The sequence below is a fragment of the Crocodylus siamensis genome, chromosome 1 (genome assembly GCF_052110815.1).
Source record: "Crocodylus siamensis isolate JL-2025a chromosome 1, ASM5211081v1, whole genome shotgun sequence".
Lineage (NCBI taxonomy): Eukaryota > Metazoa > Chordata > Crocodylia > Crocodylidae > Crocodylus > Crocodylus siamensis.
The window spans coordinates 419647431-419673400 of record NC_143395.1 but is presented as its reverse complement, the minus strand read 5'-3'; the positions used below and the strand labels follow the sequence as shown (position 1 = coordinate 419673400).

Here is a 25970-nt window from a genome sequence, read left to right as displayed (position 1 = left end):
GGCCCCAGGTTCACATGTCTGGAAGCTGTTTCTGAAATGGTTTGTGTGGTAGCCTGTGCCTAGATATAGCCTGATGTGTGGTGGCAGATGCTAACGTACTGTATAATTTGGGCTCGATGGCAGACCCTTCTGAGAAACCCAGGACTGAAACGGGCACTGGCACGGCCACATGTGGGGAAGCTGGGATGGCTAGTGGGAATGTATGCAGTACAAGAATGTCTTATTTCAGCAGTTTGGATGGTTTCTGCTTACCCTGGGGGTGGCTTCAGCTATTGTTTTGACCCTGGCTGTATCATCCCCAAAGCATGGCCAACTAGTAAATCATCAGCAAGGACTGAAGCTTACAAGAGGCATAAATTACCCAAACCAAGGAAGCCACTAGCATGGGTAATATAAACTCAGGCTGTAATGGGACTGCCGTGTCAGCACAAACAGGCTGAAGCAAAAAAACGCTGTGTCCGGAGCTTGTCAGAAATGCCATATCTCCGTTTCCTCCTGCCAGTGTTTGCCGAAAGATAGTCCCGTGCATGGCCAAGTTAAGGCGCTGTGAATTTGTCTGGGGGATTCCTGGACAGACTGCGTTCCCCGGCGTGAGCGGGTAAGGCCTCCCTTACACAGGCCATGCTTGACCGCTCGCCTGCGGGTTGAGTCCCAGGATCGTTAGCCCCCCACGGTCCCATTTGCAAGGGGTGTCCCATCCAGGTTCCAGATCCCTGGGCACTGTGAGGTGGTTGGTCTGTCTTCACCGCTTGCCACGGACTGGAGCAAAATGTCGTGGTCACTTAATCAGCTACTGCCTTTTAGCAATGGGCAAAGCGATGCCTGCGTGGTGCAGGTGTGTGCGCATGCGTGTGTGTGTGTGTGTGTGTGTGATCTGAGGCTCTTCTCATTTAAACTGATGTTGGTCTCATTTAAGCTTGTACCATAGGTCAGTGGGGGCCACCCTTTTTAGCAGGTGTGCTGCATATTAGCTCCATACGCCACTCCACACCCCTTCTCCTGCCTGATCTGCTGCTCTGCTTTCTGCTTCCTTCACCATGCTCCCTGCCTGATCTGCTGCCCTGCTTCCTGCTTTATGCACATGCTCCTTGCCTGATCCGTTGCTCTGGTTTCTGCCATGTGCTCCACTCCTGCTCTGCTTTCTGCCACATCTGTGGGCATGCTGCCTGCCCCTCTGATCTGCCGTGTGCCCACACCACTTGTAGCACACCTGCTGTAGGTTGGCTACCCCTGCTGTGAGTTGTACAGTCAGCTCATTATGGTTTTGAAGGGCCTTGGGGATAACTTTTTAACGTGACCTAAACTACAGGAGGCCCAGTGATTCTCTCCCTGCCGCCTGGTGAATCCAGAGTCTTTGTATCTCTTCAGAGTCATGGTTACATCTCCTAATTGCCTTCTTGTATTTTGAATACCCTAGTTTATGGCACTTGCGATTAAGTTTGCCTAACCTGAGTTTCCAAATGAGTGCCCCTCTTCAGCTTGCATTACAGCTTGTAGATGGCCGTTTCACCTTCCTGGTATTTATTCTCTTGCCTTCCTGTTTCCCTGCCTGAAGAGTTATGTGACCTGGCTGTCTCCAAGATAGGCATTAGGATGACTTTTCTGGCATCTGACTTTAGGGTCTTTCTGTTGAACATCCTCCTTTTCTTTCTTTCTTTTTTTTTCCAAAAGAAAAAAAATCCCCTTTTCTATAGTTCTAGTTTTTGATCAGATGCTTCCCCTTGATGTCCTCCAGCTCGGTTCTGTTTTGGTCCCTCGAACTTCAGGGCTCGCACCACAGATACTTCTGGAGCCAGCTTCTCTCCTTACCCAGGCTCTGCGGAGAATAGCACGCATCTGTGTGTACCGGCACTACCTATCCCAGGGTATAATTATTTGAATGTCTAGAGCAGCAGTTTTCAACTTGCGGTCTGCAGACTATGTCTAAGGGGTCCACGAAAGGTGACTGTGATCAATCAGAAGTATGTGGATACCTACACTTCAATTCAAACCTTACAAACCTCCACCTGGTTTTTTCTGTAGGGTTCTGCAGATGAAAAAAGGTTTAAAATCACTGCTCTAGAGAAGCCTCCTGGTTGGTCTCTGCAGTAGTTGTGGGTGCTCAGTGACACCAAGGTTGGGTCTCTTACACTGAAGGGTTTCATATGGGTCTCGGTACTCGCCTGTAGACACACACCTTTGAAAACATTGGCTTCAAAACAAATATGGCAATAAAGGCAGCTCGGTTCAAACCGCTGCAGGACAATCCATGACGCGGGGACTCTTTGGCCCAAGTAATGACTCAAATATCATAGGGTCCAAAGCAACAGGTAGCATAAGAAATGATGTAGTTGGGGCTGGTCCTACTTGGAGCAGGGGTTGGGTTAGATGTGATTTCTTGAGGTCTCTTCCACCCACATTTTCTATGATTCTGTCACCAAAATCAATTAAAAAATTGTCTGGCCTGTCACAACCCTGGAATTAGCTGGCCTGTAAAACTAAGTTAAAAGGTTTGCCTTCTCTCAGTTGCTTGACTATGAACCATTTTGATAAGCATGTACCTTTACCTGGGTCACACAGAGTGAATGGGTTGATGCCCATGGGTTTTACCCACTGCATTTGAGAAGCTGGGGGATTACAAACAGTAGCAGAGTCTCACAGCTGAGGTTTTAAGTTTAGTCTATCCGTTTATGTGTGCCAGAGGCTTAGCTATTTTCACAGGAAACAAGCACAGAGCTCACTCGCAGGTCTGTCTCCAAAGGGTACTTAAAAAACTGCCAAAAACTGAAAAGGAGGAGAGAAGCAGCATCTCCTCATAGTAAAAAGCATTTTCTGCAACCATTAATATTAAATAACAGAAGGAGGACACACAGTTGTGACATGAATTAATGATGGCCTCTGCAGTATAACAAGTTATTTCACTGTAATGACAGTATTTCCATGAAAAGCGGTGCTGATTGCCATATAACTACTTTGTTCTATTGCTTCTGGATTAATAGAGGAGCAGGGGAAAGAAGTGGTATTCTTTTGTTGAAGTCCTGTAATGAGAACAGTGGTGTCACTTCATCTTCCAGTTAGAGATTTCTTGAATAATGTAAGTTTTCATGGAGAAGCAGAGAGAAGATTGCCAGGACCAGACTGACAAAGCAGCTGCATCCTATGTGGGGAAGACAGGCGACCACATCCACCCTGCACCAGTATACTCAAAAGGGCCCCATTCTGCCTTCAGATATGCATCGGCTGCTCCTGCTAATGCCAATATACAGCCGAGATCAGGATTTTGGCCCATAGTGCTATTCAGGGAGCTTTGCATTAACAGCTGACTCCAAATTTTCTATGTAGGCCTAAGTTAAGGACTGTAGCAGCAGACGGGACCACTCAGGTCACGATTGTTTCAGGCCACCAGGCTATAGGGTACCAGGCATACATTTCTCAAGATCAGTCTTAAAACTAGTTCATACCTAGTACTCCCGTCAGAGGGCTGGTCCAGAGCTTTGCTCCTTAAACTGGACAAAAATCCTTGTATTTTTTTTTCTTTTAATGTTTAGATTTTTAGCCTGAATTTATCCCTGTTTGTTCTAGTGCCAAAATTGTTCTTCTAGGTGCTCCTCCCTTCTACTTCTCTGCCGTACTGCGCGACGGCCATCGTTATCTCCTCCTCTCAGTCTTTCTTCTGCAGGGCGAGGGGAGACTGAGAGGAGGAGATATGATGGCTGTCTCTCAGTGTATCATAGGTAAAGGGGAGGCACACCCAAGCTCTTTCAATGTCCGTCTGCAAGACGGACTCTCCTTTCCACTGGTCAGCCTAACCGTACCTATGTCTGGCTGAATTAATGTTCTTGACCCTGGCCCGTGTTTCAGCGGCTAGCACCAAACACCACCACGTGATAATACAGTCATAAACTTCTACATCAGGTTTTGCGTCCTCTTGAATATTACGTCACCGATGTATAAATCAAGGTGCTTAAAAGGAGGAAAGGAGACGTGCCGCAGAATATTTTAGATACAGTGGACTCCATTTATATGCATACCAGATAAATGTATGCTGTACCAGGTTTTTTGGGTAGATGTGACAACCAGCAACCCTATTTTGCATATCTGCGCCAGTCCCAATGCATTGCTTATTGTTTCCGCTATCACAAACACTGATTATTTGTATATCGTTTAAGTGGATAAATCACTTAAGCGCATATTCTTTTCAGCCATATCGTCTATTTTGTTAGCTAAATGTATGTCCGTTTACTACATGGAAATGTTGAAAGAGAAGCAGCTGTCAACTTCCTGCAGCCAGGAGACTTGAAATTGACAGAAGCAGGTCAGTTTCAAGGCTCCTACTAGAATTAGTCTGTAAGGTGCAACTCTCCCTTGCCTTCTGCTACTAGAAACCTTGAAAAATGAAATGAACTAGTTAGTTTCCTGATTCCTAATACCTTGTTGACATTATATTCAGGTAAGTGCTTACTCTAGATAAGTGCATAGGCAGACAAGATGCTTCAGGTAAATGTGGTATCTTGTATTAGACCAGCTAAATAGTTGGAAAAGATGTTCTTTGCAAGTTTTCAGGTGCAAACATCCTTCTCCAGGGATAGGGAGAATCTGCTGGTGTTTTGTGCTCTCCACAGTGGACTAGAAGGCAAATGTAAAAATGCAAATGCGTGGCAGTGAGGATCAGAGACAATGGGAGATAACAGGTATGAGACAGGTAGGTGGGGAGGGGAAAGTGGGGACTGTCGACCTGGTGAGGGAATGTAGCTAGCAAAATGTACAGAGGTTACCTGGGGTTATCAGACAGCAGGCAGGTTATTATGTGCCTAAATCCAATGTCTATATTTAGTCCATGATTTTTGTATCTAGTAGGTTTATGAAGTGTGTAGGCTTGTCTATGAGAGGTGTTTTGTAATTTCCCCTTGAGGACTAGAATTGAGAGATTGGAGAGAGAGGGCTGTCTTGTGAGAAGTGTGCACCCATGAGTCACTGGTGGAGTCTTTGATAGATTTTTGGTGTGTGCTCATTCTCTGGACCATGCATTTTAAATAGAGTACACAGTACACACTTACTTTGTGTGCCAGCACAAACTAGGTAATTGCACGCAGAGTTTCAGTAACTGCAAGTGCAAATCAGGCTGATTATGTGTATGCAGGCACAGCCCAGTTGTTGTGTAAATAGATCCAATATGCATAAAAATCTGTCTAGACAGGGTGAAGCTGACAAACCACAGTGCCTATGAATATTTTTTGCATGGTTGATTGTCTAAGACTTAGTGGGCATGTCTACATGTGCATTAATGCACCGTAATTATGGTGCATTAAGTTTAGTGCCAGGTACTAAATGTGCAGTAATCGGTGCTACTGTGCAGTAGCACCCATAGATGTCTTTTAAGCAGACTTTTAAATCTTTTAAGTAGACTAATTAAGTCTACTTAAATTAAGTCTTTTAAGTTGACTAATTCTACTGTGCATCAGGGCATTAGCATAGCTTTCGCCGTGTTGCGCTAATGGGCTGTAGAATTGGTCTGTTGCACTTTTAGCATCCTAAAGTGACTTCTTCACTAGCACTTTTGGTGCTTGGATCAGCATCTTTCACTGCCAGCCTCCTTCCTCCAGAGCACTGCAGAAATCCCCATGCTTCAATTAAATGTTCCAGCACATCTAACCACTCTTATTCTTTTGGTATTTTCCCAGTTCGCTTTTCAGCCTGCTAAATTTTGGGGATAGGCATTCATGTATTTGGCACATTTCACCTGTGTTCTCTGGGACTAGGTGCTCTTCCAGCATTATAGGATGGAGAAGACTGAACTGAGGATGCATGAGAAATGTACCGGAAAAAAGATGGGAGGAGAATATTATTTTTTCTAATGCCAAACTTTAGAAACTCTGGAAATTCTAAGTAAAGGCTAAATTCTGCTCCAGATTCATCTTTTCCAGTTAGGTCTGATTAATGTTGCTGCCGGTGCTCAATACTTCCATAAGTTAATGAAAGGAAAAAAAAATCAACTAATGATAAAGCTTGCTTAGCTCTTTACTGCCTTCTCATCTTGTTTTTCTTTTTGTATTGCAAGCTGTTTGAGGCAAGGAATATCCTCCTACCAGGCTTGCACTGAATGCTTATATAATAGAAAAGATCAAATAATCATAACCTGATCTGTCTTTTAGCATTTTATATCAAATCTGTTTACCTCCCTTGCGACACTATGCAGCCCCTCCTAGGGCATAGTCCAGAACGAGACATTTATTATGGTATAATGTTCAATTAAGGAGAAAGTAAAATTTCACATATACCTGATCAACTCGTTGTACAACAAATCTCTCAGATCTCCTTGAAGTGATTTGGCTTCAGTCTAGATTAAACCTGCTGGCCAGGTCGAACAAGCACATAGCTGCTGTAGCTGGCTCCCATGAAGAGAAAAGAAGGAGGGACATATATAATTGCAGCTACTTGTATTACCCCAGACTCATTCCCCTGAGTGGTGCTAATGACACCTAGAAAAGCTTTCTAGGCTTCCATTGATCTGGAAAAGGTGTTCAGTATTTGCTGGTTTAACCTAGTACGGAAGAGAATGGATGAAATCCAGTTTGCTTGCTGCCTCCAAAAGTGAAACTGTGGAAGTGATGCATGTTTATTACACAACCGCCGCCACCTCTCCTTGTACAATATGCTGAGATTTGAAATCCCAGCTTAGAGTTCTTGCTTCCTTCTTTCGCTGCTACCTCCTTTACTTCCTTCCCTCTCTGCTGTTTTGTTCTTTGTCCATCACTGACATATTGAATTTAGTGAACTTTGGGATTCAGGTCTGTATGCAAGATCATTCCCAAACCACTATTTTATAGCGTGGCGACTCATAAGATAGACTTATTACGGCACATATATTCCTTAAAGCACCAATAAAGCAGGTTTGGTACTGATTTCCTCTGTCTTCTTTTCTTCTGTCCAGGGTACAGTCCATTCTGTCCCTGTTCAGCTCCCATGCCGAGTGCTCATTTGGCTCACACCTATCTGAAATGACATGTAATGAACTTCATACTGTGCTTATGAACTGGGGATTTCCATGGATTTACACTGATTGATACGTAGGCAGCTTATACCTGATATTTAAATAGTGGCTCTTGCTATACGTGACCCTCTCTGCATACATTTCTCTTCCTGGGATTATGAACGGCATTGTGCAATGTCTGGACATGCAGATCTTCAGATGAACTCAATGCAGAGAAATAATTGCACAACTCACCTCCTGCAAGGGTAAGACCAAGTGATTGTCAAATGGGGTGACGTTACAGCCTAGGGGGCCGTGAGATCCATTTAAAAGTATGCAGAGAGCTGCGCAGTGGTGGCACTGTGAAGTGTGCAAATATCTACATGGTTCACAAGATAAACCCAGAATCCATAGGGTTCAAACCATTGTGAACTGCTGTGGTCTTCATGAGTTGTTTGCAACAGAAGAATTGCTTTATTATTTTTCCATAGTCAAAGAACAAGTAAAAGCTAAAAGCTGGCATTTTCTGGGGGGTGCCTTGAGTCTAATGAGAGGTGCCTTGAGTTTTAAGGGTTTAGAAGCACTGGGTCAGACATAAGGGAAACGATTGGCAGGGCCGGTGTGAACAATCAGCAAAAGGATGCTAAAGGAAGCGTCCTAAGTGCATGTACACATCGTATATAAAGTACACGCTTCATCACAATCAAATCATTTAAAATTGTTGCTTTTGATACTTGCATTTATATCTTTTCTGGATGTGACCTGTGAGATCTCACTAGGATAGATCCAGTAGCATAAGGGATGGAAGATCTCTAAAGCAAGCTTAAGGACCCAGCAAGCGTGGCGTGGGGCATTATAAAATAAAGGCAAATGGCAGAACGCAAGTTTGCATTTAAAATCCCTTGAACCTCATGAGTGAAGTCATTGTTTCATAGTTGGTCGGGTCGGAAGGGACCTGAGCAGATCATCAAGTCTGACCCCCTACCATGGTAGGAAAGAGTACTGGGGTCAAATGACCCCAGCAAGGTGATTGTCACCGTGTCAGTGTTCAGTTCCTAAACTTCGTATGTCAGCTTTATCTCTATTGGCAACTATTGTTTCCTTTCCCTTTTTAGCAATGTCTTATTTCTCAGGATGACTTAAGAACCCTAGTAATAGTTTATTTTATTTTCATTTCTTGTGGCGCTTCTCTAATACATGACTCCCCGTAATATTTCTCAGTACAGAGCGTTATGGAGTTTGTCTTAGCTTATTTCCATTTTCTTATTGTCTAATGGGTAAGAGTTACCAGTAATCTTAGGGCACATTCTTACATCTGCTTGCTTGCTTTCTCTTTCCAAGGAAGAATAGTTGTGAACATTGTGTCTTTTAGATTTCTTGGTATTGTATGAGGCCTTTTTCTGTGAAAAGTTTCCCAATCACCAGCCCATTTAAAACAGTCCCACAAAATATAAATGAATATAACTTACCTGCGAATTCAAAGGGAAAATAGAGAGCTAGACGTTTAGTGGTCTCCCTTGTTGAGTTTCAGTGTGCTGTATTCATGGCTCCTTTATTTACCCAAGCTGCATAAAGCCGCAGTATGAATAGAAGCAAGTGCTTTTTTTTTTCATTTTATTTATTTATTTTTTATTCTCAATTAATACCAATAGCATTGCAATTAATAAAAGTATCACTATAGATTTGTGTTCTCATAGGAACACAGGACTGGAAGGGATTCCTGGGACATTGAGTCAAGTCCCCTGTTAGTATAGGTGAGCACATTATATCCTCCCTTTTATAATTCATCAGATTGCAAAAAACGGCCTCATCATTAATTGGGAGACCTACAAGAATGTCTAACGGGCACTAAAGGCCTACTGATATTAATGAGTGTGATGACTTTGGATCAAGACTAGCATATTAGGCATTAGAGATGAAAAAACAATGGCAGGGGGGCATCCCCAGGGAGGACAATATTGTGGTTGCTCGGGGGTGCAGTGGGGGGTCAGGAAGGCCAAGGCGGAGATGGGACTGGGACTAGCTTCCTGGATCAAGGACAACAAGAAGTCCTTTTTTAAATACATAGGGGGTAAAAAGAAGGTACCGGGTAACATGGGGCCCCTGCAGGACACGCTAGGAAATTTGGTCATCACACCAGATGACAAAGGCAACATATTTAACCCTTTCTTTGCCTCCATTTTCCTGAGCAGGGACTGGGTCACCCCACCAAACCGGGACCCCCGCAGACCCCAGGGGAGGCGCACCCAGGCCAAGGGTCAGGGCGGATCTAGTCAGGGAGCATCTGGAGGAACTGGACATGTTCAAATCAGCTGGTCTGGACAATATCCATCCCCGAGTGCTGAGGGAATTGGCTGCGGTCATTGCAGGACCCCTGGCACGGCTGTACGAGCACCCATGGTGCTCTGGTGTGGTGCCAGAAGACTGGAAGAGGGCCAGTGTGGTTCCCATCTTCAAAAAGGGGAAGAAGGAGGACCTGGGAAACTATAGGGCAGTTAGTCTTACCTCGATCCTGGGTAAGCTTTTTGAGAAAATTATTCTGGCACATATCCACAACGGGCCGGGGGGGACGTCATGCTTCGGGGCAACCAACACAGGTTCACTAGCGGCAGGTCCTGTCAGACTAACCTGGTGGCCTTCTACGACCAGGTCACCAAATCCTTAGACGCAGGGGGAGCAGTAGACATCGTCTTCCTGGACTTTCGGAAGTCCTTCAACACTGTCTCTCACCCCGTTCTCATTAAGAAACTGGGGGCTGTGGTGTCAACCCCCACACAGTCAGATGTGTCGCCAACTGGCTGGAGGGCTGCACCCAGAGAGCGGTGGTGGACGGGTCATGTTCGACCTGGAGGGACGTGGGCAGGGGGGTCCCCCAGGGCTCAGTCCTCGGGCCTGCGCTGCTCAACATCTTCATCAGCAACTTGGACGAGGGGGTAAAAAGCACCTGTTCAAATTTGCTGATGACACTTAAATGTTGGGGGATGTGGGCACGCTAGACAGGAGGAATAGGCTGCAATCAGACCTAGACAGGTTACAGGGGTGGGCGGATGAGAATAGGATGGGATTCAACACAGACAAGTGCAAGGTGCTGCACCTGGGGAGGAACAACCAGCACCATACCTACAGGCTGGGGAGCTCCCTTCTCGTCAGTGCAGAGGCAGAAAAGGATCTTGGAGTCATCACTGATGCCAAGATGAACACAGGCCGGCAGTGTGGGGACACGGTCAGGAAGGCCAACCGCACCTTGTCCTGCATCCACAGATGCATCTCGAGCAGGTCCAGGGAGGTGATCCTCCCCCTCTCTGCGGCACTGGTCAGGCCACAGCTGGAGTACTGCGTCCAGTTCTGGGCGCCGCACTTCAGGAGGGATGTGGACAGCATGGAGAGGGGCCAGAGGAGGCCACTCACATGATTGGGGACAGCAGGGCAGGCTCTACGAGGAGAGGCGACGGGACCTGAACCTGTTCAGCCTCCAGAAGAGAAGGCCGAGGGGAGATCTAGTGGCTTGTTACAAACTAGTCAGAGGGGACCAGCAGGCATTGGGGGAGTCCCTGTTCCCCCAAGCACAACCAGGAGTGACCAGGAATAGGGTCTGGACCCAACTTCCAAGAGAAGTGGTGCTGGCTCCTACCCTGGGGGTGTTTAAGAGGAGGCTGGATGAACACCTTGCTCGGGTCATTTGACCCCAGTACTCTTTCCTGCCATGGCAGGGGGTCCAGACTTGATGATCTGCTCAGGTCCCTTCCGACCTGATGAACTATGAAACTATGAAAATATTTAAGGGATTATCTACTCAGTCATGCTAGCATTTTATCCCAGAGGACAGTCCTTGTCACATGCTCTCTTGGGTTGTGCTGCACCAGTACTGTAGGGCAGTAGGACACAGCCCCATGACAAGGATTGCACATGATTTTACCTTTAACATTAACAACAGTAGCAAAGTTTCTGGGCTCAGTGCCTTGCCAACCTCTCCTCAGAAGGGGAGAACTGGTGACATGCATTATGGTAAGTCAAGGGCCTGCATTGATGGACCCCAGAGGGAGTCACATCCAGCCTTCCCAGCCTAAAGGAAGGATCACTGGGCACATCTACATGTGCATTAATGCAGAGCCATAAACCTTGGTGCTTGTGTGCTGGAGTTTATTGTTCCAGGGTTTGCTGGTTGAACGTGCGTCCAGGATTTGCAGCACATTGAGCCAAGTTAGAGCAGCCCCAGCTGCCAGGGGGACCCTGGGCAGGGAGGTTAGCCAGCCAGCCCAGGGTTGCTCCGTCACAGCTCAGTGTGCTGCCGAGAGGCTGACTGGGACATGGAGATGCTCCAGTGCAGGGCTAGCCAGCAGGCAGCCCGCTTGCTGAAGCACCTTGTGCCCCATGAGTGCCTACATGTGCAGTGCTGCAGAGTAAAAAACTCTGCAGCAGGGTAGTACTTGTATTTACAAGTACTGCCTTGTTGCGGAGCTTATTAGTTTCCTGGGACCTAACAGGGCTACACATGTAGATGCCAAAACATTTACTGTGAAGCTAATTGGTCAACTGCAATAAGTGTCTCATGTAGATGTGCCCACAGAGGCTCAGGATTTCCTGAGGCACAGAGGAGAAACTAAGAAGACAAAGAATATGCAGAAGTCCTTATCCTCAGTGCTCTTGGGTTAGTTTTTCACTTGGGGTTCATTGGATGAATGACAGCTTGCCCCATGTATCTAAAATCCTAAGACAGCTAACAGAGGTTCCTGTGCCTGGCACACTGGCTCTTCATGCTTGGTTTTCCAGAAGGATGAGCTGTCCTCAGCCTCTTAGCGGGCACGTCTACAGGTGGGCATTAACTGCACAGTAACCAAAATGACTGCGCAGTATGGGCATCTATACGTGCACACCTTTACTGTGCAAGAAATATGACAACTTATGCTGATGTGGGTATAAATTTGATACCTGTGTCATGCAGGTATCAAATTTATACCTTAGTTACTGCGCAGTAACTCATGTCTAGATGCCTTACTGCACAGTAACACTGTGTGTGTGGACTGACTTGGGACTAACTTTAGTCCCAAGTCAGACCACACACAGCATTCATGTACTTTAACGCTTGCACATGTAGAAGTCGGCCCATTCCTGTTTACTGCACAGTAACTTTAAGCCGGCATAAATGCATGTGTAGACACACCCAGCTAATAGCTGGCCTACTCTTCCATGTCTTGCTGGCCTGGTTCAGTTAGATGCTGTACCTTCTGCAAAGCAGAAACAAGGCATGCATGTTTCCAAGGACTTACTTTCTCCTTGCTTGAGCCCTCAGTAGTGCAAATATTGTCTCCTGGAGTTTTGACAGAGGTTGCATACAGAGAAACCGGGCTGCCTTTGCATCTGGTTATACCCTTTTACCCCCTGTCATTCATGTGGAAAGTCCCCACTCGTTTTTCTGGAAAAAATACTTTTACTTTGAAAAACCAAGTGTTTACTTTCAAGCATATAAGTAAATAGTGTTTCCATGCCCCCACACTTCATCCGAATGCAGCAGTGATTTAATAGGCTTTGCTCTTGGGTCAATGACACTATTTAAAATTATTGATCCCACCACGCTGCCAGCTGTTTTTTGGATCCTGCCTCGTGCTACAGATGTTCCTGAGCTTCCTCCCTACTCACACTTAACAAATAAGTCAGGACTCTTATTATGAGGAGGAGATGGGGGAGAAGTGAATGCAGAGTTGGGTAATAAACTGTGCAGTTTGGGGGAATCAATGCTGAACTTGGCATCTCTGCTGGGCAGAGACAGCAGCTCTCTAAGATTATTAATTTGTGCAAAGATTAAATCTATGGTCAGGAGCCCAGTAAACTCATGCAAGCTTTGGGGAATAATAAAAGTGTTCTGGCACTCCAAAGTGCCTTAACAGGCATAATCCTATACCAGTTTACACCCAGAATGACTTAATCCATTGCAGAAATGCAGTCATCTCAGGTGTAAAACATAGCTGCTCCATAGTGAAAAGTTACCCTCTACCACAGTTTGGGACTGGAAGTGAGATCTGAGACTGCAATGCTTTGAAATGAAGACTTTGGTGAAGGAGAGCTTTCTAATTTGGCTATGTGCTAATGCTGTCGGGTCTTGCATGGGCTTGTTCATCACACAGCAACTGAGTGGACACCCAACGACATGCTACAATGCCTCTTGTGTCAGGCAAGGTATGCCCCACTCCACTCCCATGGCTACCAGTCCTCAGTAACATTGCCCCCCTCCCCATCTCACCTGCACAGATATTGAAGTAAGCTTACTAGCTAGACTCCGTGGTAATCCTACACTGCCAGTGCATTGGGACATATTCCACCCACCAACAGCTTGGCTGCCCTCAAGATGCCCAGTATGGTCCACCTTTCAAAACCCTTTTACTTTTCATTCTTCATGCCAATGAGTAAGGAAGAATCAGCACAAGCATCAATGAATCACCATATCATCGCCGACTCTGCAGTCAGTCAGCTAAGATTTGACTGGTCATGCTGTTATGGGGCAGTTCTCAACCGGTTTTGACTTGGACAGGATCCCTCAAACCTATACCTATACAGGGTCCCTCAATCCTATACCAACAGGGCCTTCGCAATGATGACAAATGCTCTCATGGGCAAGTTCAAACCATGCCACGCAATGCTGACTAATTTACTATGCGACCTGTTCACGCTAGTGATGACATTGCTTTAAAATGGCTGAAGCAATATGCCGAAATCACATATGCTAAATAAATCAGGTCTGGGACTTGAGGAAGGCATAGTGTAGCTGCAAGCAGAATTTAGTGTCCCTTACAGAAAGGGCGTGATGTCTTCAGTCTCCACAAGCAGTCACAACCATGTTAAGGGCAGTGCCTCTGATGATAAATAGCTATTATTCCCACGGGAAGGGAAGTCATCAGAGAGAAATCCTTGAAACTGTTCCAGCATGGCCTGGGTGTATCCTTCCTTCCTTCATTGTTATGTCCCTGTTTATCCCTATAGGTAACAATCCCATATGAGCACACGCGCTAAAAAGCAGGATGCCTAACAATAATTCAGTGGATAAACTAAGGGCTGCAAGCACTGCACTGATCTGTATAACACCTCCCAGGGAGCCGCGGAAAGCAATCACACTGGCGTTGATCTGTCCTATGCCCAGCTGTTGCAGTATTAATGGGCACCTGAAAATAGCACAAGGAAATGCATTACATAGAAACCAAACCAGCCAGTCTGCACCACCAAGAGCCTCAAATATAGATTGGAGTGCAGGGATGGATTGTGGGGGGGGAATTATCCAGGAAATCTTGCATAGTCATTATTTAAATCTCCTGCGACTGAAAGAGCTCTGTCTCATACCCCACCCTGCTTTGGAAATGGCTCCTGGATCATTTCTATGAGAGAGCAAAGGACTTACCTTTTCAAGGTGCCAGGTATTTTGACCAGAACCTCCCAGGGGAGGATTTCTCCAGCCATACAAAGCCCTGCCTCAGCATTGGCTAATTGATCTCGTTTAAGGGATTGTGTTCATTACCCAATTACTCACACTGAGCTAATTAAAAACATCACTATTCACCTGGGGGTTGTGAAAAAGGACTGGTCCATGGTAGAACACAAGAGGCTCTGATGCTTTGCTAAGCAGCGTTGTTGTGAATGTGACCTTTGACGCCTGTCACAAAACTGAATTAAATATGAACATATTTACACTGCATCAGCCAGGACTTCTAGTAAAAGAGATTCTTGATTCATAGTCTTGATTCGTAGTCTTGCAAACTTGGCGGTTTCTTGGGAAAAAAGATATTGCAACACTGCTATTTCATGCAAATAGGCTGCAGTCTGTGTAACCCAAGATGACCTTTAAACTTTCACTAATCCTGTTGTGCTACCCAGAGGGCACAGCTACACGAGACACTTTACTGTGCAGTAGAGTAACTGCACAGGAAAGTGTCACCGCCTGCTCAGCAGACCCATGTAGAACAAATTGTACATGTAGGTGGAACCAGAAACTAGTAGAAAATAGCTTCTAGCCTCCCTGCCCGGTTTAGAGCTGCCCTTGTTCACTATCCCGGTCCAATGAATGAAGCAAAATTCATGCTTTGCTCTTTCAGCAGTTTCACAGTAGAGAAAAATTGATTCACGTGAAAGAGCTGCCTCCTTGGTGCATTGCAAGCCTTGGGTCGTAATGTTATCAGAGCAGGGATTAGAAAGGTCAGCCTGCGCATTGCAGCGGCTCAGTATTCAGTGATTGTTTATAACAGAGCTCTTTTGTGGTAGGAAGCTGACTCTGAGATGCAGAAGTCTGTCTGAACAGTAAACAAGTCTCTGTTGGAAGGACGTCTTGTGCGGATTAAAGTGAAGGCTGTGGAGCTGGAATAGCAGACAGGCTGGATTGTGCAATCGCACCTAGTTTTCAGGTGGGGCACTTTGAAAGCTTTCCAAAGGAGAGCAGAAGCACTGCACCCATTTTACAGATGAGCGAACCGAGGTACGTGGCAATGTAGTGACACCCAAGAGGCAGAGCCAGGGAGAACTCCAGTCCCTCGAGTGCTAGCTCGAGTGCCAGCCCAGTGCAGTACCTGTAGCCCACACTGCAAGCAGTTCTGGCCTGTTTTGTAGCCATTCAGAGGGTGCAGACAGAAGTGCAGTCCCCTATGTAACCCAGAGTGCTTTACTGGAAATGACATGAGTTACAGAAATCTCTTGGACCCAACAGTTGTTCACTGTTGGCTTCCAGGGGTTGGAGGATCCAGCTGCAAACTGGAGTGCCTGCCAGACTGCAACCGCTTTCCCCTAGCCTGACTCTTGTGTCCTCCCAGCCCCAACACTGTCTTCAGAACGGGAGGGGTAAAGGGAGAGGGGAGAGCTCGCTCTGGGTTTTTTTCAGCCGGCACTGGAGGATGGGGTGGGGGGATTGCCTGCCTGAGGTGGGTGAGGGGGCTTCAATCTGCCCACTCCCACCCGCTAGTGTCGGCTCAAAACCCCCCAGACAGAACTCCCTGCGCTCCCTTCCCCAGTACCGGGAGCAAAGCTGGGCTGCGTCACAGGGAGCAGGGGGCAGGCCCGGTGCAAGCTGACACAAGTTAATAAAGGCTTATCTGAACCCTCGTGCAAAGTGAAACTAAAGCTGGTACTTCAGCATTTACTGATTTATGGCTGTCGCCCTTGGCGGTGAGGCGCATGCATGAGTGGCAGCGCAGCCTTGGTGCACGGTCTCATTGCTGTGCTGTAGAGAGTCAGAACGAGTGTTCCCGGTAACACAAGTCTTTCGGGGGCTCGGGGGGTCATTCTCAATCCTGCCTGATGGGTTAGGCACTCCAGGCTTAACCCAGCCATGTGTCTGAGTTAGGAACCAGCTGTGTTTTTGCAGCTGGAATGGCCTTGCCCAGGTCCGAGGCCTCCTGGCAGTACGACCCAGCCACTGCCCCTGCTGCCAGCTGTGGCACAGGGGAAACTCCCCACCACTCATCTACAGCTTGACATGGGCTGAGTCCCTGCTGTCAACCCCCCTCCTCCCCCTTGTCTGTAGGCTGAATCCAGTGGCTCCATGAGCCGGATCTGGCCCACAGGCCATAGATCCCTGACCCTTGGTTTAACAATTAAGTAATCCCATGGAAATTGGAAGAAAAGGAGTATTTTTTTTTCTCTACTTCTCTCTCCTTTCACTGTATTCCTAATAAGAAAACTGCCTGTTTTACAAAGGAGCATGTCCTCTGTCTTGTCTCTGCATCTCTCCCTTCCTAAGAGACTCAGTTTGGGGGAGGGATCTTGCCTTTCGCTAAAATACTTCATCCAGAGCCCTTACTACATTGCTCTTTCTCTGCACCAGAACCATTTGTTCATTAGGGAAGAACTGCAAAATGGAGGAGAGTGCTTTTATACAGCAAGCCCGGCCCGCTGGAGGTGGTCTGATTCATTGGAGGAAAGCTAAAAGCTTGTATAGGCAGCTTGGGGAGGGGAGTGTGGTAACCTGGCTGGCTTTTGAAGGAGAGGAAAACCAGTGGGACATTAGTGGCTGTTGCAGTGACTCTTTAAAATTATTTCTTCCTTTTGCATATGAGCATCTATCAATGTAACCTCGTCTATTTAGTTACCCGATATTCCCTTCGCTCATAAAGGAACATTGTGCTTAAAAATAATATTAAAATCCACAGATTTACCTTGTTATGACTTGCGCCTTCGTCACTAAGATTAGATTTAAAATGACGGAGTTTGGAATATCTCTAATTAAAGTTTCACCCTTTAAGCTGAGTTACTTTCACATCTTGGGCCACATACAACGCAATATTGAGTTGTAAATCAAGTAATCTAAATTTAAAATAAAATCTGTTTTAATGAGCTGTTCAGTGTGCACATGATAACTGAGCAGTTTTGATAGGATCTAATCTGTCAGAGGCCCTATATTGTGACCAGCTTGACTCTGTTACTAGCTGCCCTAAAAGGTGAGGGGGACTGGTATACAAGAAAGGGATGATCCAGGTCTACTTGGTCATGGATTCCACGGATACTATTTGCAATTTGGAATTTTCCCTAATATAATGAAAATCTGTCTAATACGATAAGCTTTGTAAAAGCTTTTAAAAAAGAAGTTGGACTATTTCAAACTCCAACTGCTTTCAAAGTGTACGAAGAGGTTAAAGGGGTAGTGAACTAAAATGTGAGGGCAGTAAAGAGGAACAGACTTTATGCTTACATCTGGAAGTGAGCATGCAACAGCAAATGATGAAAGGGGGGGCTCTAACTTGTGACCTGTTACAAACTAGTCAGGGGGGACCAGCAGGCATTGGGGAAGTCACTGTTTCCCCGAGCACCGCCAGGAGTGACCAGGAATAACGGTCACAAGCTGGCAGAGGGCAGGTTTAGGTTGGATATCAGGAGGCGCTACTTCACAGTCAGGGCAGCTAGGGTCTGGACCCAGCTCCCAAGAGAAGTGGTGCTGGCCCCTACCCTGGGGGTGTTTAAGAGGAGGTTAGATGAACATCTTGCTGGGGTCATTTGACCCCAGTATTGTTTCCTGCCATGGCAGGGGGTCGGACTAGATGATCTGCTCAGGTCCCTTCCAACCCTAGAAACTATGAAACTATGAAACTTGCTCCTAAAGTGCATAACAACACAATGAATGCATGTAGCACTGCATACTGCACCATAAAAATCTGTGTATTGGGTTCCTTTTACTCTTTGCCCTCCTATACGTTGGCACCCATCCTGCCACCGAGCACCATTTCTGAGACTATCCTCAAATTCTTATCTAAATAAGCAAAGACTATAGCTGTAAATAATTCATCACACACTGCTTCTGAAGCATTGGACTTTTGAATATAGACATAAATCCAACGTTTTTACTACTGTACCTGTCGTTTAACCTTTCAGTGGTTGGCAGACCATGGATGCTTTGGATGCTTTAACTTAGCAATAACTTAATTTTTTTTAAATCCCATCTTCTGTTTTGCTTCAGCACTGCCCATGCTCTGGAAAGATGTACTCCTTTTGTACAAGACCACAGATAACTTAAGAACAGGCGTTGCTTGGTCCTTGCTCCTGTATTTATGATCCTTGAAGAGCTGTATGCACATGGCAGTTAAGCCAACCTCTGATCCGACTCGAGATGGCCGGGCTTTGCAGCACCAGTAAAACTGTTTGTTTGATCCCAATTACATTAGCCGCTCGATTTCCTATCCTCAGGAGGGAAATAGAATTATAGAAAAATGAAGCATAATTTAAAGCACCCCCTTCACAATTTGCACTAGAGTTTATGACAGCTGCTGCACAGAAATACTAAACAAGGAGACGGGATCATTTATTAGAAGTAAACCGAGGGAAGAAAATGCCAGACAAGTATAGCTAATAAGCTTAATGAGCCTCCAAACTAAGCAGCTTCCCGAACGGGAAGTCTGGATCCGAAAAGCGGAAGGAAGAAATCAGCTTTCTGCACATCATGCAATCTAGATTTCACCAGAGAGGCTGTGCCTGGGGTTATTTTCTATCTGAACTGTTTAGGAGGTCTGTGGTTTGGGCTCCAAAGAGTTTGGGTCAGATGAGCCATTTTCATTATGATACAACTCCATTTTGAAGAGTGCCTTTCATAGATACTGCCCCTCTACCCCCCCTTCAAAGATTTGTATTAAAGCGGAGGGAGTTGGATATTGAAGATATTTTCGTGGTGAGATCAGAAAAGCCTGGAAATGAAAACGAAGCAGACAGCAGAGGAGGCCCATACGGCATCGATGGGAGCATATGAAGGGATAGGGACAAGTGTGCTGCACTTAACATCACCTTCTGTGTGCCCGCAGCCAACCCCAGCTAAAGGGCAGCCATCTCCCCCACACCCACATCGTAAGGTCGAGGCCAAGTATTAATTAACTAAGGATGTGGTCATCATGGGGGACCTGAACTTCCCAGACATCTGCTGGGAGGAGCAGTCAGCCAAGTCTGATCGCTCACTTCGGTTCTTAGCCAGACTGCAGGACCTCCATCTAACCCAGGAGGTGCACAGTCCCACCAGGGGAGACGCCTTGTTGGACCTAGTGCTGGCCACGGGTGATGACCTGGTGAGGGGGCTGCGGGTGATGGGCCACCTGGGAGACAGTGATCATCGCTTGCTGGAATTCACCATCCAGCGTAAGGTGGCAAAGGGCTGCAGCAAGGCAACAGCCCTAGACTTTAGGAGGGCTGACTTCAACAAGCTAAGGAGGATAGTTGGGGAAGCGCTGAGGACCCAGAGGGGAGGGGAATCAGATGTCGAAGGTGAGTGGTTGCTCCTTAAGGAGACGATCCTCCATGCCCAAAGGGAGGTAATCCCAACAAGGGTCAAAGGGAGCAGGAGGGCACATAAACCCCCATGGCTCACTAAGAGCATCCGGGAATGTCTCCTTGCTAAAAGGGAGGCATATACCCAATGGAGAGATGGGGTCATCGCCAAGAAGGACTATGTTATAGTCGCCCGAGGATGTAGGGGGGCAGTCAGGAGGGCCAAGGCAGAGTTGGAGATAGGACTAGCTTCCCGGATTAAGGACAATAAGAAGTCCTTCTTCAAATACATAGGGGGTAAAAAGAGGGTCCCGGGTAATGTGGGGCCCCTGCAGGACACGATGGGCAACTTAGTCATCACGCCAGATGACAAAGCTAACATATTTAACGATTTCTTTGCCTCTGTCTTCCTAAGTAGGGACCAGTTCAGCCACCTCCCTGCTGGGCCCCCCTCGGGCCCCGAGAGAGACACGCCTGGGCCAAGGGTTAGCGAGGAGTTAGTTAGGGTACTTCTGGAGAGGCTGGACGTGTTCAAGTCCGCTGGTCCGGACGATCTTCACCCTAGGGTTCTACAGGAACTGGCTGAGGTCATTGCGGGACCCCTGGCGCGGCTCTATGAGCACTCGTGGTGCTCTGGCGAGGTGCCGGAGGACTGGAAGAGGGCCAATGTGGTCCCTATCTTCAAAAAGGGAAAAAAAGAGGACCCGGGAAATTACAGGCCAGTTAGTCTGACCTCAATCCCGGGTAAGCTCTTTGAAAAAATTATCCTGGCACACATCCAGGAGGGCCTTGCGGGGGAATGCATGCTCAGGGGCAACCAACATGGGTTTATCAGTGGCAGGTCTTGTCAGACCAACCTGGTGGCCTTTTACGATCAGGTCACCAAATCATTAGACGCAGGGGTTGCTGTGGATGTAGTCTTTTTGGACTTCCGGAAGGCTTTCGACACTGTCTCTCACCCTGTCCTCATCAAAAAGCTGGGAGACTGTGGTGTCGATGCCCACACGGTCAAATGGGTCGCCAACTGGTTGGAGGGCCGCACCCAGAGGGTGGTAGTGGATGGGTTCTTCTCGACCTGGAAGGATGTGGGCAGTGGGGTTCCGCAGGGCTCGGTCCTCGGGCCCGCACTGTTCAACATCTTCATCAGTGGCTTGGATGACGGGGTAGAAAGCACCCTGTTCAAGTTTGCTGATGATACTAAGATGTGGGGGGATGTGGGTGCACTAGAAGGGTGCAATAGGCTACAAGCTGACCTTGACAGGTTGCAACGGTGGGCGGATGAGAATAGGATGGGGTTTAACACTGATAAGTGCAAGGTGTTGCACATGGGGAGGAAGAACCGGCACCACACTTACAGGTTGGGGAACTCCCCTCTTGCCAGCACGGAGACGGAAAAGGATCTTGGAGTCGTCATTGACTCCACGATGAACATGGGCCGGCAGTGTGGGGAGGCAGTCAAGAAGGCCAATCGTACCCTGTCATGCATCCACAGATGCATCTCGAGCAGGTCCAGGGAGGTGATCCTCCCCCTCTATGCGGCACTGGTCAGGCCACAGCTGGAGTACTGCGTCCAGTTCTGGGCGCCACACTTCAAGAGGGACGTGGACAATATGGAAAGAGTTCAGAGGAGGACCACTCGTATGATCAGGGGTCAGCAGGGCAGGCCTTATGAGGATAGGCTACGGGACCTGAACCTGTTTAGCCTCCACAAGAGAAGGCTAAGGGGGGACCTTGTGGCCTGCTACAAACTGGTCAGGGGGGATCAGCAGGTATTGGGGGAGTCCCTGTTCCCCCGTGCGCTGCCAGGAGTGACCAGGAATAACGGTCACAAGCTGGCGGAGAGTAGGTTTAGATTAGATATTAGGAGGCGCTACTTCACAGTCAGGGCGGCTAGGGCCTGGAACCAGCTTCCAGGGGAAGTGGTGCAGGCTCCTAGCCTGGGGATTTTTAAAAGGAAGTTAGATGAGCACCTTGCCGGGGTCATCTGACCCCGGTGCTCTTTCCTGCTAAGGCAGGGGGTCGGACTAGATGATCTACCTAGGTCCCTTCCGACTCTAGCTACTATGAAACTATGAAACTATAATGCATCCATCAGTCAGGGTTTTAGGGCTCTGCACTACCCTGCCTTTTGAAAGGAAAGAAAGGTGGATGTCCAGCCTCCATGGGAAGACATGAGCTGGGCTAGCACCTTCTACAAATCCTCTTCAGCAGGTGGTGGTTGAGCTACAATTTGGGATGGAGGCCCAGTGATCACTCTAGGCGTGCCCTGTACTTGAGTCGAGGAATGTCTGGACCCGGCTCAAGCATTAGGTTGATATTCAGCTTGGTCCTGTCTCAACCTGTCCTTCCCTCCCAATAACCCCCAGAGCATCTAGGTTGCCTTCCAGAATATCGGGAAAAACCCTTGTCTTGATGAACCTCAAAGAAAAGCTGTGAGTGACACAGATCTCGCTCCCATGAGGAGGGTGATGAGTACCACCTAAATACCTACGCAGGTAGGCTAAATAGATGGTATGGCACAGTGGAGACAACAGCCAAATCCGGTGTAATGAAGTAGTAGCACTGCGGAGGCCTGGGAAACGACAGGGCGGTAAATATATTGGACGTGAAGGGAGGGTGAGGCACAGCAGATTTCCATTTGTATCTATGCAGTCCTCTCCTGAGACCAGAACCTGACCCAGACAGCAGAGAAGTAGGTGCTGGGAGGGACCTCAAGCAGTCATCTAGTCCAGCTCCCAACTTGAACGATCCTTGCACCCTCGTCACTGAATTATGCTGCGGGATGTGGGAAGACCAGAAAAGGCCTATATTAAGTGGGAAGTTGATCCAAGTGACTGGGGAGATGGAGCAAAGTCCTGCGAGGCAGGCAGAGAGACAAAAGGAATAGCGAGGACCGATGGCTGGATAGACGTGCCGGGGCAGCAAAGCCTCCAGGGAGGAAGGAGGGCAGATGGGAGCCAGACTTCTGTCTCTGGGGTCTGCCTCGCAGCTCACGTTGTGGCCTGGAGCAAGCTGTTTACTCAGTGTTTTGGTTTCCTCACCAGTAAATCCCCTTATCTCTACCATGAGCTTGGCTTAGATGAGGTTTTGCAGGCACAAAGTGCTACGTAAGTTATAAATATTGATAATAATTTATAAGCATGTCTTCTGGCCACGCACCAGTCATGTGGCTGTTTACAGAGCACCCCTGGATTTTGCGGCACCGTGCCAAACAAATAAACTGAGCACACTTAGCAATGTGCTAAATGGCTTTTTTTTCTTTTTTTGGCAGGCAGATAAGTGACAGAATGACAGCCACCACTGCAAAGGACAGCTGTCAGGATCAATCCAGAAGAACATTTTGCAAGAGTCCATTTCTCAGCATCAAGGTAAATGCCTCAAGCTTTCCCTAATCCCCCCGTGGGATTACTGGCCACGAGAAAACGGGGAGTTTGGCTTCCTACTGGAGGCATCCATATTTCTGTCTTTTCATGAGACTGATTTTTAAAGCTTGGGGATGGAGCTTTCTCCTTGCAGAAGCTCACCTAAGACAAAAAGTGCTGGTCAGCTCCAAAGGAAATATTGCAGAGATGATGCTCTGAGATGTGTTTTGCTTATAGATTTGCAGCTTTTTACCTTCCATGGTTAAGCTCTTGGCTCTTGCACCGAAGCCAGATTTTCGAATGAGCTCAGGTGCAGATCCTCAAAGACATTTAGGCAGTTAATTTCCATTGAAATTATTGCACTAGTCACCTAAATACCTTTGAAGATACAGGGCACAGCTCCAACTTGGATGCCTAGTGTAGTGCCGTATTTTCAGACCTACTCGTCACCTAGTATAGGCAGAAGGCAGGGCAGGGTAGCATCTAGAAACTGGTTCAGAGAGGCATATGCTTTAATAGGAGTCAGCCTATTTCCTGAAAATCTTGGTACTTAGGTTGGTGTCCAGCCAGGAGCTGAGCTCTTTTGAACATTAGGTCCTGTGTATCTATAACTAATGCTGTAACCCTACTAACGATTATGTTCATGAGTAACTTTACACATGGGGATAGTTCCTTTGTCTTTAGTGGGATTGCTCTACTCCAGTGGGTATCCTTAACCATGGGTGTAAGTGTTTGCAGGATCAGACATGTGGCTGGTGGCCCTTTTTCGGGGAGGTTCCCTTTATGGCTAGTAGCACTAACAGAAGAAAATGTGTCCTGGCTTTAGAAGTGAGGGGTAGATAGCCATGTTAGTCTGAAGTCAAGCAGAAGGCAGGTTAGATTTGCACCTTACGCTAGCCCTATGTGTACACTTTAATGTGCATTAGCCTACTTTAAGGTACATTAAAGCATTGTTTAAAAAATGTGCTATTTAGTTCACATGCATCAAAATAGGCTAATACGCATGAAGGGTCACCTAAAAAACCATGCTCTTCAGTTGATGTGCATTAAGACAGGCTAACGTGCATTTTCCTAGTATCTCAGGTATCCTGGTTGTACCCATATTGATTTAGAGGAAAAGGCAATCAGGACTCGTAGTAGAGAATTAAAGAAATTAAAGACTTTTTTTGCAAAAATCTTGTTGGTTTAATAAAAGATATCATCTCTACTATGAGTCCTGATTATCTAGTATCTCAGAGCATTTTTATTTGTGCTTTGGGATGCAGTGTCAGGTGCTTTAATTAGCGAGCTGTGCTAATTAAAAGTGCTCGTGAGTCACATGTATCAGCATCCTCACACATCCCAGCACTGAAAAAATGGCAGCAAGGCACTTTGAATTAAAGTGTCTCAAATGTGTTTTATTTCAGAGCGTCCCACTGCCACTTTTTCAGCGCAGAGACACACGGGGGGGTACCGATACGCATGACATGGGAGGCTGCTGGAGCACATTGATTTCTGTGCTCCAGCAGATTCAATTAATCAAGTCTGCTCCAATGCACTGGATTTCCAGTGTTCGGAGCAGACTCGCTGCAAGTCTACAGGAGCCCCACAATGGAAGAACTAGATTTAATGTGCATTAACTAAAGCATATTAATGTACGTGTAGATGCGCCCTCTTCTGATTCTTAGGCAGAAGGCTCATTGCATATAAGGTGAGTAGAAGTTACAAGGTACAAATATAACCTATGAGGTTAGAATCTATAAGGTACAAATCTAACCTGTGTTCTTGCATAAGAAATCATACAACAGTAATTAGACTCTGCAGCCCTAGGATATTATTGGCCTGGTACGTTTCCAGACCAGAAATTGTTGTATTAATGAGACTAGCATCTGCAGTTACACTAGGTAGAACAAAAATAAAGAGAGGTATTGACCGTTATGATTCAGGCCAAAAGCTAATCACCAGCCTGCATCAAGCGCAACTTTAATGCCTAGCATTCCCTGAATAAGCTGCATTTTGGAAATGCTATGCCTGCTTCTGACACATTTGCCATTTATCACTGCAGGATACAACCCTGCCTTAGGTAGGCTGTCGGTTTGTTCTGGAATGACAATTCCTGCCTTCTACAGTATCCATTATTTCTCTCATTATCATTGATTTGTATAGTTCTCTTGTTTGAACGAGCTAGGTTGACAGATACAGAGTGCTTTGCTGTGCCGGTACCCTATGGAAAAATTGTTATTTGTTGAGGCCTGTTGAACTTATTGGGAAGACTGCCCCTAACTTCAAAGGGCTTTAGGTCAAGGGCATGCTCTGTATGGGCCAGATCAGACGCTGGTGTTAGTTGAAGTCACAGAGTAACATTCAAGTTGTATCACCCATCCTCTGCATGTCTAAAGCAAGATTGAAAGTGTTTTTTCCTTATTAAGAAGGGCGCAGCTTTGGGGATTTTTTCAAATGCAGTCTACAAAATAAGCTTTTGACAGCACTGCAATATTATTGTGTCTCTGGAGAGATTCATAGATGAAAAATGAATCAATTATGGCATAATATTGCCAGTAAACTTGCAGCAAAAATGTCTGTTGAAACTGCTATTCTTTTCCTCTCTGCATTTTTATTATCGCGTCAAAGAAAAGTTACAGAGGAAGTATGACGAGGTCACCTTAACTGTGAAAGTCTCACTTAATGTTTAGAAAAGAGGGGTAGAAGTCCACATTTCTTATTCTGCTTGTTGGCTTCTTGTTGTGACCTTGGGCAAGTCATTTAGACCCCCATCCTGTAAAGACTAAGGTCCTGTGGAGTTCAGTCAAACTACTTATGTCCTTAAAGGACACATCTACACATGCATTAACATGCCATAATTACGGGGCATTAAGTTTAGTACAGGTTTCCCTCACTTTATGCGGGTTCTGTATGTGTGGATTCGCTCTTATGTGATGACTCTTTTTATACCATAAATTCGTTAT

The 25970-nt window shown here is 46.6% G+C and overlaps 1 protein-coding gene across 4 annotated transcripts in view; it reads left to right on the top strand.

The window, feature by feature from the left end:
• Nucleotides 1-25970, top strand: part of SLCO2B1 (solute carrier organic anion transporter family member 2B1) — a 160435-nt gene that overhangs the window by 40268 nt on the left and 94197 nt on the right. For 2 of the 4 annotated variants that reach the window (XM_090030908.1, XM_090030907.1), the window contains exon 2: nt 22935-23031. In XM_090030908.1, the coding sequence (XP_089887034.1) occupies nt 22951-23031 (81 nt within the window). In that variant the 5' untranslated portion in view covers nt 22935-22950. Of the gene's footprint in view, nt 1-579; nt 599-15385; nt 15405-22934; nt 23032-25970 lie in introns of those variants that run through there. The other 2 variants (XM_090030909.1, XM_090030906.1) reach the window with 2 other exon arrangements.